The following is a 15,692-nucleotide window of genomic DNA, read 5'->3' as shown; positions in this document are numbered from 1 at the left end:
TTCAGTGCATACAGTTAAAACATTCTGTTTGACAGGGCCAAATCTAAACTGCTGAAGCAAGGACGTTAAGACATGGAGCAGTGACTTAAAAAGCAACTAGGGCCGTCTCTCCTACCCGAGAAGTAACCCAGGGTTCAAAATGGAGATCTTTAGATGCCACAGTAATTTTTCAGGAAAAAAAAAACTACTATCATTAAGAAAATACCAGGGGCTGGCCCCGTGGCTGAGTGGTTAAGTTCTCACACTCTGCTTCAGCAGCCTGGGGTTCACGGGTTTGGATCCTGGACGCGGACCTAGAACCACTCATCAAGCCACGCTGTGGTGGCATCCCACACAGAAGAACTAGAATGACTTACAACTAGGATGTACAACTATGTGCTGGGGCTTCGGGGAAAAAAATTAAAGAGGAAGCCTGGCAATAGATGTTAGCCCAGGGCCAATCTAAAAAGATAAAAGAAAATACCAAAAACAAATGAGAATGACAAATAAAATAATACAGAAAGACCAGTTTAATTAGCAGTTCTGCTGTTTTATTTCATGCTCAGTTAATGGGAGAAAAGAATATTTTCATCAAACTATTAAAAAATGAATGAATTTAAAGATGTGAATATAATCACCCGGAAAAATGACTTTAACAAAATAGTTGTAGAAATGAGCATGAGAGAAATGATTTCTTTGTAATTATTGTGTTCATTGACTATTATTCATTTTTAAATCATGATGGATTCTAGGTTTGGGTAAAACTCCATGTAGACGAATGCATTCCTTGGGAGCAGATATTTAAAGAGGTGGAGCTTTTTGGTAAATTGCTCCTTTCTTAATGTTTTTTCTACTGCTGTTTCTATTTTTCAGACCCACTATGAAAATGGGGAATATATCATCAGGCAAGGTGCCAGAGGGGACACCTTCTTTATCATCAGCAAAGGAAAGGTAAGCTCTAGTAGCACAAGAGAATGATGCACAAGAGAGGGAGCTGGGGGTCCTCAGTGACACCTGGAGGAGCACATGTGCAGGGTCTTGAGGTGGATGAGTTTTCCCATCTTCTGAAACTGATAGAGAAATAGTTGAGAATGGATGTCCCCAAATGATGCAGGAGGAAGAAGAAGTATAACTTCAAAGACCAGGAAATAGCCTGTGTGCTATAATATAACAATCCTGATGCTAGATGCCGCTGCTATGCCTGCATAAATGGAAAGATTTCTGTCATTAAAACTATATAATTGAAAAAGAAAAGACTGAGGTCACTTGAAAAATCCTCAACAGGAAAAAAAATCATTCAGCCATTTGGAGCAGTATTATTGCTCTAATGAAACATCTGGGCTTTGAAATCAGATGGTACAAGTTTGAACCCAGCTAGGAAACTTACCAGTTTTAGTATCTATAGGCAAGATGCTTAACATTCTGAAGGCAATAAGGATATAAATATATTCGTATTTTATTGTATCTTCATAGAGAAATATTGAATAAATACTAAGAAACTTGTAGAAGTGGTAAATTATGGGGGAAGGGATAAATATGAGGTAGACAAGAGATATGAATGAAAAAAATCATAATTTATTCTTTATTATATTTTTAAATTTTCCAATATTTTGAATCTATTATAATTTTTATTTAAAAACTAAATAAGAAATTAAGTGAATTAGAAAATAGGGACTTATATAAATTAATATCCTAATATTATATTGTAAAAATGTCTTGTATTTCTTTCAACAAAGTCATGATCATGTTTCATTAGTTTCAGTCACTGTAACCTATGATTTGAACTTATTTTGTTTTATCATTAATGATCCTTAAAAATAATTTATATGTATTAAATATAGGAAGACATGGGAAAGGAAATGCAAGTGAGAGGGGATTTATATGACAGTTTCCATTTTTATGTGTCACTTTAAAAAAGTAAGTCAAATTTATTTCTTCTAATTTAACAAATATGACTGACTCTGGTATATTATGGCTCATATCAAAATAGGAAAGAGAGAGATTTACTGAGCCACAGTGGACAGGATATGTGAAAGATTATAAATCTTGTTGGATCACATTTTAGATAATCCTCTTCGGACTAATCTTGAATCTAGAATGGGCATTTGTCAATGTTTTACACCATTGGCATGTCATAATAAAGTGAAGAAAACTATATTTATATTTTTGTCGTACCTATTCTTTTGAGTGATAGCAGAAAGCTTGGGATAGAAATAGATGTCAGGGACCAGCTTCTTAAAAGGCATCATCATGAAATGACATGTGTGACCACAGTTATGGTTAAAGTTGTATCTTGTATTTTCCAATGTTAGAGGATAAGAAATGTCAACATTTTGTGTTTTTCATATAAATTATGAGACTAACCATTTACTGTCTTATTTCTTAACGCTGACTAGAGAATCATGGAAAATTGAGAATCCTCATAGATAGAAATGATTCTATGGGTCACAGGGGGACTTTTTGTGCTGATGGTCTGGATTTATCTTTTCTTTATTCCGTTACTAGTTCTTTGGTATCATTGGATGATGTGTTTATCTATTGAGATGAATTTCCAACAGGTTTTTGTGACTATTACTGCAAATTCCCAGCACTGCCTAAAAGAAGCTGTGGTTTCTAACCAGTTGCAGCTGAAGACAGGTGCATTAGTGGTGCTTTTTTATGAGTTCCATAATATGTATAAATAGAAAGAGCGTGGAAATTGTGCCACAGGAATCTCACCTTTGGTGATATTTCATAGCACTGTGGGCATTCTGGGAAAGAAATAGTAAGACTATCTTAGACACTTTTCACACATTCAGAAAAATTTTTTAAGCCATTTTTCCTAACCAATTTTTTGTTTGTTTGTTTGTTTTTTTGCTGAGGAAGATTAGCCCTGAGCTAACATCTGTTGCCACTCTTCCTATTTTTTAGCTTGAGGAACGTTAGAACTGAGCTAAGATCTGTGCCCATCTTCCTCTAGTTTATATGTGGGTCAATGCCACAGCGTGACTGACAAGTGGTGTAGGTCCCTGCCTAGGATCCAAACCCACAAACCTGAGCCACAGAAGTAGGGTGTACTGAACTTAACCATTATCCCTCAGGCTGGCCCCCTAACCTATTATATTAATTATATTAGTTATCTAATAATTAACATATGATATATTAGTACATTAACTTTATTAATTCTAATATTAATGAATTGGAATCACTACATTAAGTTTTAAGAAGCAGATGAGCATGCTTAAGTCGCAATGGGAAGGAATAGAAGGAAAGAAGAGTAATGAGAGTAGCTTCAGGTCAGCAGGCAAGTAAGTTGTAGAACTAAAATTTTCTAGGATTATATGTTTTGTTTTAGGTAGAAGATGGAAATTTGTTTTCACATGCATTTAAAAAATTTATAAAGGATAACCCTGGCAAAGATATTTTCCTTGTTACCACCAAACTGGCTTTTCCTTAGAAAATATTGTGTGAGAGAGAGAGAGAGACATCCAACAGGGGACTGTAGAACTACAAATGGATTTCCCCTGTTCGAGTCCATCTATCTAAGTGTAAAACAGTTTTTATCCTTCCATAAAGCACATCCACACAAAGAGAAAAAATTTATAAAATAAACTTTGAAATATTAATTTCCCCCCATTAAAGCTACATAAATTGATTTTCCTAAAACGTGAGGCACAATGCTGTGCTGACGTCTAGAGTCCCTGGTACTGCCCCAAGTGGAAGCTGAGTTAGTTTTCTGTACTTTATTCCGTCCATTCCAACTGCACAGCAACATGACTTTTTCCCCCAACAGTGAACTATAAAGCGCCAAAGGATCCACAATTGAGTGTGAAAAATATCTCTGGTAAAACTTTATGCATATGTCCCTACAGTTGCATTGCATTGAAAAATAAACTCTCCATAAATAAGTTGAACCAAAATTGAACAGGATTGGTAGACGAAATTTCAGAGTTCCAATAATAATTCAAGTGCAATTTGATTATTTGATTCTATTCAATATACTTTTATGCTACCATTAGAAAAAAGTGTGACCCAAAAATTCTTGTCCATTAAATGCCATTTAAAACCACATGGCTTTGCTTAGAGTTAACAAGTCCTTAAACATGTTGGTTAAACAAATCGGCTTGACGCAGTGTTCAGTGTTGTTGAATATGGAATGCGTTGTCTTATGTAAATTTTGTTTGTATATGTACACATATATCTAAGTATACATAAAAGTAAAACATGAGAAGCATTTCTTTCTAGATCAAGAACAAGATAAAGATGCACAGTATTCCCCCTTCTGTTAGTGTAGAACTAGGCATCCCAACCATTGCAGTAAGTCAAGGAAAATTTATGTTTGGAAATGAATAAATAAAACAGTAATTCTTTACAAATGGTATGATTTCAGTTTCTTTTGAGTTTTTTATGTTGATAGATAAGTTATTAAAATTAATAAGAGCTTAGCTAGATCAGCATTGTTCAGTGGTTTTTTCTTAGTTGATGGAACTGTTCCCTGTCTTCACAGCCCAACACAATAGCCATTAGTCCCATTCACCATCTAAACTAAAACTAACTTAAATGAAGTACTCAGCTTCTCAGTAGCAGTAGCCACATCGCAATAGCTGAATAGTTACATGCAGCTAATGGTGACCGTTTTGGACATTGCAGAACTAGACAATTTACTATAAATTAATATTTCAAAAAGTTGAATTATTCAGAGACATCTACCGTATTAACAGTCTAAAGAAGAAAAATCACATCATCATATCAATTGAGGCAAAGAAAGCATTTGACAAATACTTAATTCATAATAAAAACTCTCAGCAAATTGGGAATATAAGGGAACTTCCCCAAACTACTAAATGATATCGACAAAAGGCCTACAACTAACGTCATACTTAATGGTGACAGACAGAACAATCAATGACTGAAGGCAATCAATGGAGAAAGGGAAGTCTTTTCAACAAACGGGGTTGAAACGATTGGTCATCCATAGCCAAAAAATTGAATCTTGGCCTTTTAAACTTCATACTTTATTTAAAAATTAAATAAGAATTGATAATAGATTTTAAAATACAATGTAAAACTTTTAGAAGAAAATCTTCATGACTTAGGGTTTGGTCAAAACTACCTAGATATGATACCAAAAGGACAATCCATAAAAGAAAAAAAAAAAAGGTAAATTGGGCATTATCAGAATTACAAACTTTTCTCTGTGAAAGACACTAGGAAGAGAATGAAAAGACAAACTACAAACTGGTAAGAATATTTGCAAATCACAAATCTGGCAAAGGGTTTGTATGTGTTGAGCCTAACTGAAGAACATCCAAAAATCAATTTGAGAAAACCAACTATCCAATTTAAAAAAATGGACAAAGGACTTGAATAGACATTTCAACAAAGTAGATATAAGAATGGCAAATGAGCACATGAAAAGATATTTAACATCATTAGCCATTAGGGAACTGCAAATTAAAACCATGAGATACCATTGCATGCTTAATAGAGTGAGCAAAATGAGAAAATATATAAACTGACAATACCAAGTGCTGGTGAGGATATAGAGCAAGTGAAACTCTCATACATGGCTACTGGGATGCAAAAATGATAAAGCCATTCTGAAAAATGATTTGGCAGTTTATAGAGTTAAAGTTTTACTATATGATCTAGTAATTATACTTCTTGGAATTTATTCTAGAGAAATGAAAACACGGTTCGGACAAAATACTGTGCATCAGTGTTTATAGCAGCTCTATTCATAATTGTCCCCAACTGGCACTGTCCTTCAATGGATAAGTGGATAAACAAACTGTGGTACATTTATTCAATTGAGCACTACTGAGCAATAAAAAGAATAAACTTTTATGTCATGCAACAATTTGAATGAATCTCAAAGACATTATGAGTGAAAAAAAATCCAGTCACAAAAGTTATTTTATTTTATTTACATGACATTCTCAAAAAAATAAAATTAATATGATGCAGAACAGACCATCAGTTTCTACAAGTAAGATTTGGGGTAGGATGTGACTATGAACAGATAGCATGAGGGAGTTTCTTGAGCTGATGGAATTGTTCTATATTAAATTGTGGTGGAAGTTAGACACATCTATAAATGTATTTAAATTCGTAGAACTATCTACCAAGGAAAGAAAAAAGTCAATTTTACTGTATAATCATTTAAAAAAAAAACTACCTATGTTTCTAAACACCAGTAAATTCAGTTAAAAATATAATTTAAAAAAATTTCCAAAATCAAGTATCTAGGAATATAACTAACAAAAAATGTTCAAGTGTTTGAAAAGAAAACTTTATTTAAAGACACTAGAATGCAGAGTAAAAGACCAAAATGGCCAAAATATTTGAAAAGGAGGAGAGTATATTGGGGAGAATTACTTTAGTAGATATCAAGACTTATTATAAGGTTAAGGTAATGACAATGTGGCCTTATTTTTGCTAAGAACTAGATAATTATATCAGAATAAGAGAATAGTGAGCTCAGATAAAGATCCATAACTATATGGAAACTTGATTTAGGACAACATTGGCAATACAGATACCAAAACAATTGGTTATTCTTAGGGAAATACATAAAACTCGATCCTGACCTTATACCATACACACTGGAATTTAGGTCAATTCCAGACCTAAATGTAAGAGGAAAATTGGGGAAAAAAATCAAAAGACATTTAGGAGAATACTCTATCATCTTGGGATAGGAAAGGATTCTTAAACATAAGTACAAATAATAATAACATGGTTAAAAGTGATTACATAAAAATTAATAACTTTGGCAGGACATCATAAAGATAGTAAAAAGACAAACCACAGTCATATGAGTCAATGAAAAAAATAACATGAATCAATCCAATAGAAAAATAGTCAAAGAACTTGGAACACATCACAAAAAAGAAATGCAAGTGGCTCATAAAATAATATGAAAAATGCTCTACCTCCATTAATAATCCAGAAATTGCCATTGATACCTACCTACCTTGGCAAAAATCAAAAACTGACAATATCAAATGTTGATGACAATATGGTACAATATGAACTTTTGTCCACTGATGTAATATGGTATGACTTCTTTGTATCAAGAGTGAGTCAATACTTAGCAAAATTGGAGATGTGTATACTTTATAACCTTGTTCTTCATTCGTAAGGATTGATTCTAGTGAAACTCTTACCCATGGGCACCAGAAAACATGTACAAAAATGTTCATACTAATGTTGTTGATAACACAACAAAACCAAAATATAACAAAAATAAACCTGGAAGAACCCCATATTTATATCTACAGGAGAATTAATAAATTATGTAGTAGTCATATAATAAGATAATATGCAAACAGAGGAAATGAGCTACAGCTTTGTATATTAACATGGATGAATTTGATAAATCTCAAACATAATGCTGATCAAAAGAAACAAGTTGCAAGGGCCAGCCCCATGGCACAGTGGTTGGGTTCGGCACATTCTGCTTCATGAGTTTGGATCCTGGGCGTGGACCTATACCACTCATTGGCTGCACTGTGGTGGCAACCCACATATAAAATAGAGGAAGATTAGCACAGATGCTTGGGGCTAATCTTCCTTAGGACAAAAAAAGTTGCAGAAGAATATGTATGGTATGATATGATTTATATAAAGTTCAAAACCAGGTAAATCTATGGTATTTATGCATAAAACGAGGTGTGTGTGTGAGTGCATGTGTGCACACACATTAAATTACAAACATTAGAAAGAGAATCATGAAAAGAAAATTCACCATAGACGTTTTAGGGGAAGAAGGTGGGACTCGTGGTAGAGAGATTTTCTAATTTAGTCCTGTGTTACACAGAAGGTTTAGTCGTTGAATCAGGCTCACAGAAATCATAGATCTTGGCCCACACTGAATTTAACTAAAGATTCAAAGAATGCAGGCAAACTTCAAGCTCAGACCAACCATTTTTTCTCTGTACATTTCCCAAACTTTCAGATACAGCTCCTAAAAGTGTCCTGCATTGGTAGACATTTTGGTTTTGGAATAACGGGACCAGTTTTTGAGCTATATTTACAGAACATTGTTTGTAAAGGGAGCTGATTTGATTTGGGGACTAGTCAGTTTTTTAATCTATTAATCACACAAGTAGGAAAATGCTTACTTGACTACCCTTATTCTCTAGCTGAGTCTGCCCTTCAGATCTATAAATCCCATATTTCCTTACAAGAAACATTACTTGCTTATCAAACCTGTTGAATCTGTACTACAACACTTCATTTTGTTTTTGCATTATTTTTGGTTAAACATGTTGGTTGAGCACACGGATATTGTTTGTCGAAGATTTTGGTATTAAAGATTAATTTTAAGTGTTCCATTGAAAATATCTAATTTCTATCTTGATTCTTTTTTTTTAAAGACTTTATTTTTCCTTTTTCTCCCCAAAGCCTCCCAGTACATAGTTGTACATTCTTAGTTGTGGGTCCTTCTGGTTGTGGCATGTGGGATGCCACCTCAGCATGGCTTGATGAGCGGTGCCATGTCCGTGCCCAGGATCCGAACCAGCGAAACCCTGGACCCCCTAAGTGGAGTGTGTCAACTTAACCACTTGGCCACGGGCCGGCCCCCTATCTTGATTCTTAATTTCAAAAATTATATGTAGTTTTTAAAAAGTTTGTTTTTTAAATTACAAGACTATACATGTCTCAGAAAAGCTAATATGTATAAGTAAAACAAACATAAAAATACACATTCTCTTTTATCTATCTAGAACTAAAAGTAGTTAATTCTCTAAATAGCATTTTATGGCAACAATAAAAGAGCAATAGTAGTGATGTGGGATATTTTAGTCAAATCCATGGAATTTCTGAAATAGGAAGTGAGAGAAATAGGAGGAGAAAAAATATGGAAAAAGCAACCAAATTTTGGGGCACTTACTATTACAAGGATACTTTTCATAGATTTTCTCATTTGTTCACACACGCACACAAGGAGATAACACTTCCATTTTTTGGACAAGGTGGCAGGTAACATGGGTTCCAACAGACTAAATATTATCTTTAAGACTCTCTAGAAAGTTCCTTGCACAACATTGTGGATCATAAAGTGCTTTGTGGTTTAGCTGAAAAGATTATGTACACAGGCCAAGGTTAGAGAGGCTGTCTCTGTGTATTTAACTTTCCCTACCCTGAAATCTTTTCAGAATTAAATGCAAATGTCCACGACTTGTGTCTGTGCATATTTAGAATAATTCATTATATATACAAAGAAAAACTGTGGAAATTACAGCTTTAAAGGAAAGCTTTTATTCTTGCTCTTTGAGCTGCTTATCTTTTCACGTATATGGATTATCCAGCTAGGTTTTTCCTCCCATTTATCATGTAAGCAGAAAGTGGTTTGTTCTGTAGGTGGCCCACTTTCTATGTCTCTATTACTGCATTTCAGTACCATCTTTTAAAAGAACATTTCAAAGTCCCTAGAAATTTCTCCATGGCTTGCGTAAATCTACCATTTTGAATTTCTAATTTTTTTTAAATTAACAAAATGGCAAGTGTACAGTTATATAATGTGTCCTTATATCTAATTTTGAACTAATGAGCTTAACTTACAGTATATTACCCCTTAGTCCGTGACTTTTTTAAACAGCCAGGAGGACTGACAGGAATAATTTTGTTGAATTGCCTCGCTGTGCACATGAGAAAATTGAGGTTCAGAAATATGACAGTGTATCAGTGTTTGTCAAAGATGAGTCTATAGAACATTTGCCTCTAAATCACCTACATTAACTTTTTGAAATGTGAGTTTCAAAGACCCACTCAATCAGAACCTCAGGAATAAAAGTCCAGTAACCTTTATTTAAATAAGATGCCCCATCCAGCTCCCCCAACCCACCCCACACACACTGAAGTTTGAGAATCTCTGGACTAGTGTATTTCTATCCACATCTGTAAAAGCCTCATCAGTAAGCAGATGAGCATCTCTATGATATAGTTTAGTGGTAAGAGTGTTAAGAACTGCATTTCCATGGTTTTGAAACACTGTATGGAGGAGCATTCAAATGGATCATTGGAGAATAATAATTGAATTCCCTCCACTTTGCACAGAGCTTCTTACTACTTATAAAAATTCTGGTCTTTCACATTCAATCTCTAAATTCAGAAACCTGAAGCACAGTATTTTATAAATGTGTGTAAATGTCTGGCATTGTCTCAAGAAATTAGTTTTTCTACTTCATTACATTTTCTAGGTAGACGAATTTCAACTGTTTAACTTTTCTGGATGACACATGGCCAATATTATGAATATTAGTAGAGCTTGAGGGGGAAGTGAATTAACAAAAGGTACAGCTTACTGCATTCATGTCTTCATTCATGCAACAAAACATCATTATTTGCCTTCCATGGACTATCACCCAAGTCACAAGTCCTGTATGGGCTGAGATACCTTCTTAGTAAAGAAACTTTTCATACAATTTACAGCTCTTTATTGAGTGCTTATTATAAATTGTAGAGAATGCCAAAGAAATACCTGTTTCTTTGAAGCGTGTACTATTTATTATGGTAAAAATAAAGACACATGTACGTAATTTTTATATCTTTGAAAAAAGAAATCCTACTGAATGAAGCATGAAGATCATGAGGACTATAGTGGGTTAGAGACCTGCAGGAAGCTTCATGACAATGTGACTGACCTTTGAATGAAGGCTAAATTTTTCTTAGGGAAAAAGATAGGCATGTTCTAGAGAAACTACAATGGGCATGTAGAGGTGTATAGAAAGATGTGCATTGCAGCAAAAAACATGGAAACAATATAAATGTCTATCTACAAGGAAATGGTTAAACAAATATATTTATAGGATGGAAGAAGACAATAAAACCTCAAAATTTTAAAATGGATGAACTAGATTTATCCACCTAGCAGCATGAAATAAATAACTAAAACAATGTTAAGAGAAAAAATGTAAGTTGCAGAATAATACATACCATATTCTACTATTCATTTATTTTGATAACACTTGCATATAAGCACATAAAAAAGGATTGGAGGAATGCTCACTAAATTCATTATAGTGATTGCCTTATGGAAGGTAGGAAATGGGAATAAGGATAAGGATTACGTGAAATTCAGACTTCTGAATAATTTATTATTTGTTAAAAACAACTTGAAAATATAACAAAATATTTGTAGGTCATTTCTTGTGGTTTTCTTGGGAATTAGTAATATTATTCTTTGGCTCCTTTAGTGACGATGTACTCTTTTTCTTCATAAAAATAGTTTTAAGAAAACAGGTGGAATTAATATTATCAATTAGTGTTCATTTGATCATCCAGGCAGTAGATATGAACTTTCATTGTTTCTCTTTGTAGGTAAATGTCACTCGTGAAGACTCACCGAGTGAAGACCCAGTGTTTCTTAGAACTCTAGGAAAAGGAGATTGGTTTGGAGAGAAAGCTTTGCAAGGGTAAGTAGATCACATGCTTTCAGATTTTGGTTGAGTACTACATAAATTCCCACTTTAAATATTGAGCTCCAAGCAAAATAGGCTCTTTATTTAGTGCTTCTCCTAATATCAGACACGGACCCTGCATGGTCATTTTTATTTATTTCCAACTGGACTTGTAATCCGTTTGGATAGGCTATGGAATAGATTGGTTAACTTATGTAATAAGTTGCTTTATATTGATAGGAAAATTTCTCAGCTTTGTGTTCCTTAACTGCAATCTCTATAACGATTCTAAAAGAGAAGGAGAAGACTCTGCTAAGCTTACTTTGTACAGCAGTTTCACTCAGACTCATAGGAAGATAATTGGTTGAGAATTTTGAAATCCTTGTTTACATTCCCTGATTGTACAAATAATAGGTCAGAAGGCAATGAAGGCTTTCCTGGATTCACCTCTGGCTAGTTGTTGCCATCGCTGGTGATAAGTAATGAGATGGAGGAAGAGGTGGAAGTGGAGGTAATGCACATTCAGATTCGCTTGCTTGGGCTCTAAAGGCTGGACTCATAGAGGTCCAGGTCACTGAAATTCTACTTGCAAACTAAGACCTCAAGAAGCAAGCACTAGGGATTTCTTTCCATATACTATGGAAGAAAAACCCAATTGACTTTGTACCACTCATTTTACAGAATGCCTGACAAATATCACAAAATATATTTGGGTATTCTACTCTTCCAATAAGCAACACATCTCAATTATCAGTATATATAGATGAGACTTTTCAAAGTTCAGTGCTGTATGTATATAAGCCACTTGAATAAGAAATAACCAATAGGGGCCGGCCCCGTGGCCGAGTGGTTAAGTTCTTGCACTCCGCTGCAGCAGCCCAGGGTTTCGCTGGTTCGGATCCTGGGCATGGACATGACACTGCTCATCAGGTCACATTGAGGCGGCATCCTACATGCCACAACTAGAAGGACCTGCAACTAAGATATACAACTATGTACTGGGGGGATTTGGGGAGATAAAGCAGGAAAAAAAAAAAAAGAAAGAACCAGTAAACATTTATTTTTGTTTCAAATTCCAGGTGCAGGGCTGTCTACTAGACAGCAACAGCAATAGGACATAATTTATACCAAAAATATTTGGAATAGTCAGTTTTGCTTCCTTTCATATTATGATAATTTTAAAAATTGCATCGTAAGCATTTTGCTTAGAAGTATTGTAAATAAATAGTTTAGGGAGTTTTTATTTTTAAGCCACAATCAGTTGACAGGTCTTATTTCTTTCTTACTGTTTCATAACTACAGAAATAAAACAGAGATCATGATAAGTCATTTTACTCAGGCCACATTACCTTATGAAAATTCAGAACTAAATGCATTTGACATTGTTTTTTTTTTTTCACAAAGTTCATTTGATTCTTATCTGATGAGCGTGTACTTGCCATTAGATTTTTCCAGTGACTAAGTTGGAAGAAATACCATGTTCAAGGTAGATACACAAAAGAATGCAATAAACATTATCTTCCTTGTATAAAGTGCAGAAACGTATCATTTGTACTTTAGTCTCCCTTTCCCTTGATTATTATATATGTAGAGGAATCTAGAGAGTAATACCACCTGATTTTATTGGTTCAAGATTAAATACGTGTATGGAAAATGTCATTTCCAACAGAGCCCAAGAACCAGAAACATTTTCAATCATTTCTGATTTAGATCACAAGTGGAACACCAGAAAATAAAATACAATTGAGGATTGACAGATTTTTCTTTTGTAGCTGATTGTCAGTGAATTTTGATGCCAATTAAAGAAAGCTTTTATGGTGAAAACATCTTTCAAGAATGTGTCTTAAGTGACCTTGGGGATATGGTTTATGGAAAACTTATCAAATTTTGCTTTGATAGTAAAATTTAAGTCAATGGTATTCCATCTGGATTGAATTCATTCTAGCATATGATTGTTCTTGTGAACTGTCTGGTGCCCAACTCTCTTTTGCACCTACTCTGTCCTTTTCACTGGTCATCTCCCCACCATTTCCCTTCACACGTACTCCCAGTCTTATCCCATCTCTCTTTCTTTCTTATACCCTTTACTGTCATTTTCTCACGACTCGACCTGCCTTTATCAATCTACTCTAAGTGTCCTCTTAAACATCACCAGTGATTTGCCACTTAAATCATAGAATGGTCTTTCTTTTCTGTCTTCATTTGACTTCACTTCTCAGCCACAAGTTTACACTGTTGACCACCCCTTTCTTCTTTAAATTCCTCATCCTTTGAGACCCTTGAAATTGTTACCACTTTTTGGAATTTCTCAATCCATTTCCTAAAATTCACCAATAATTTGTCCTTAACTCTATTACATACGTCTTGGTATATATCCAGATCTCTGACTGCATATGCTTTCAATGAAAAGAAGTCCCAAATACTTGTATTCTCATTTGAGCTTAGCATCTGGCACTTTTCACATGCTCAACATGTATTTGTTGCATAAATGAGTGAATGAATGGATGAACAAATGAACTTCTCTAATGATGTTCAATCTTGCAATCCCTTCTGCCATTGATCCTTTCATTACTTGAATTTGTTTAAAATAGTGGATAAGGAGTTATGAACTCACTTAACTATTGGGGGCAGGCTGGTTATGTAAACAAACAAAATAAAGTGAATAAAACTAGTGGTAAACTGGAAAGCTTTATGTGATGAGGACAGCAATTGCTGAGCTCCAGCTCATTGCTATGAATTTTTTTTAAAGAAAAGCAGAAAAAATAGATTTTGAAAAAAAATATGAAATGTGATTTTGTAACTGGATTAAAAAAAGACGCTCCACAAGTAAAAGATTTCTGCAAGTGATTTGACCTGTGAGCTGGAATTTTGTGATTTCTATCATAGAGCTATGCTTCTTTAAAACTCTCAAACTAGATTCAAATTAAGGAAATCTATTAGATTAACACTTCTTGATTATTTCCTTGTATTTTGTTTTGACTTTTTAATGTTTTGACATCCTATGTCTGTAACCTGTTTTTCGCTCTGTGTCTCTATGTTTCTTTTTGATTATTTCTTTGAATTTTAATGTTTCACACAAGAAATTCTGACTTTTCACAAATCAGATTGATTTGTTTCACTTGTTTCCCTCTAACATAAAAATTTATGTAACTTTAGGATATAAAGTCCTTTGGGAAACTCTGTATAGTCTTTTGGGTAATAGCTAAGCTTCTTTGAAAACTATATAATTTTTTATACTTGGAAGAAAAATTTTATAATCAGCAAACTCTATGTGTATATAACACAGCATTTCAGATTGTTTTTTTCTCACAAACAAAATTTATATGTACTGAGAATTTTTGTTTTATTTTCCTGAGGCAGTTCAGCAGATCATTAACATATTGATACATTGGTAATCCTGAAATGAATCCTTGAACATTCTTTTTAAGTTTGAGAGTGCCGTATGCTAGTGTTGGTTAAGCATACAGTAGATAATTGAATGACAGTGCTGAAATGTGACCTTAATGACCTGACTTCAGAACTCCACTATATAGTTCTGCCTCTGGAAGTAACATGTCTCATTTCCTTGTTGGATGGAGACAGTATAGTCATAAATCTAGCCATCCTGTAATCTATATTATTAATGTCCATTAACCAACAGCATCTCATTACTAGAAAAATTGAGGTCACATTGCTTTCACTTTGTTTGGTTGACGTGAAGCAAATTGTTCAGTGTTGTTTGACTCAAGCATTATTTTTTACTGTGATAATGGTTTCCACACCAGTGAGAGGGCACATGTTTTACTCTTTACAGAAGTGCTCCTTCCTTTTACACATGAAAACCAAAGTTGTGTTTAGGAGAAATTACTTCAGGTTTAGTCTGGTAACTCAAGAGTCAATCCATCTACACTCTGACTTACCATTGCTTCAAGATCTCTATCTGATTTGAAACTATATAGAATTCATGTAGGCATCATAGGATGTCAAATTCTAACCCAAACACACACTTCGCATCTGTAATAATGGGAAATATATAAGACCAAGTTGAACCTGAGAGAGAGATGGGCTTGTGCTCTCATTTGCCCCTCCTTACTTCCCCTAACATTTGAGCCTTTAGCTTGGCATTTGATTATAATTCCAGCTCAGACATCAGACTGCCTGGATTGGGACCTACTCTGTCATTTACAAATTATGAGTCTCTGAGAGGCTCTTCTTTTGATCTGATGATGATTGTACCTAATTTTTTGGGTTGTTCTGAGGAATAATCAAGGGGATACTTGTAAAGAATTTGTGTGAGTACCTAGAATTTAGATTAGTGCTAAAAAAGAAGTTAGCTACCATCATCAC

At 34.2% G+C, this 15,692-nt stretch overlaps 1 protein-coding gene across 2 annotated transcripts in view; it reads left to right on the top strand.

The window, feature by feature from the left end:
• Positions 1 to 15,692, top strand: part of PRKG1 (protein kinase cGMP-dependent 1) — a 1,186,718-nt gene that overhangs the window by 974,415 nt on the left and 196,611 nt on the right. For both annotated transcript variants that reach the window (XM_046653608.1, XM_046653607.1), the window contains exons 6-7: positions 853 to 930; positions 11,287 to 11,381. In XM_046653608.1, coding sequence (XP_046509564.1) covers positions 853 to 930; positions 11,287 to 11,381 — 173 coding nt within the window. The remainder of the gene's footprint in view (positions 1 to 852; positions 931 to 11,286; positions 11,382 to 15,692) is intronic.

This window comes from Equus quagga, chromosome 2 (genome assembly GCF_021613505.1).
Source record: "Equus quagga isolate Etosha38 chromosome 2, UCLA_HA_Equagga_1.0, whole genome shotgun sequence".
NCBI lineage: Eukaryota > Metazoa > Chordata > Mammalia > Perissodactyla > Equidae > Equus > Equus quagga.
Note: the sequence above shows the minus strand (reverse complement) of the source record. Positions and strands in the feature narration are given on the sequence as shown.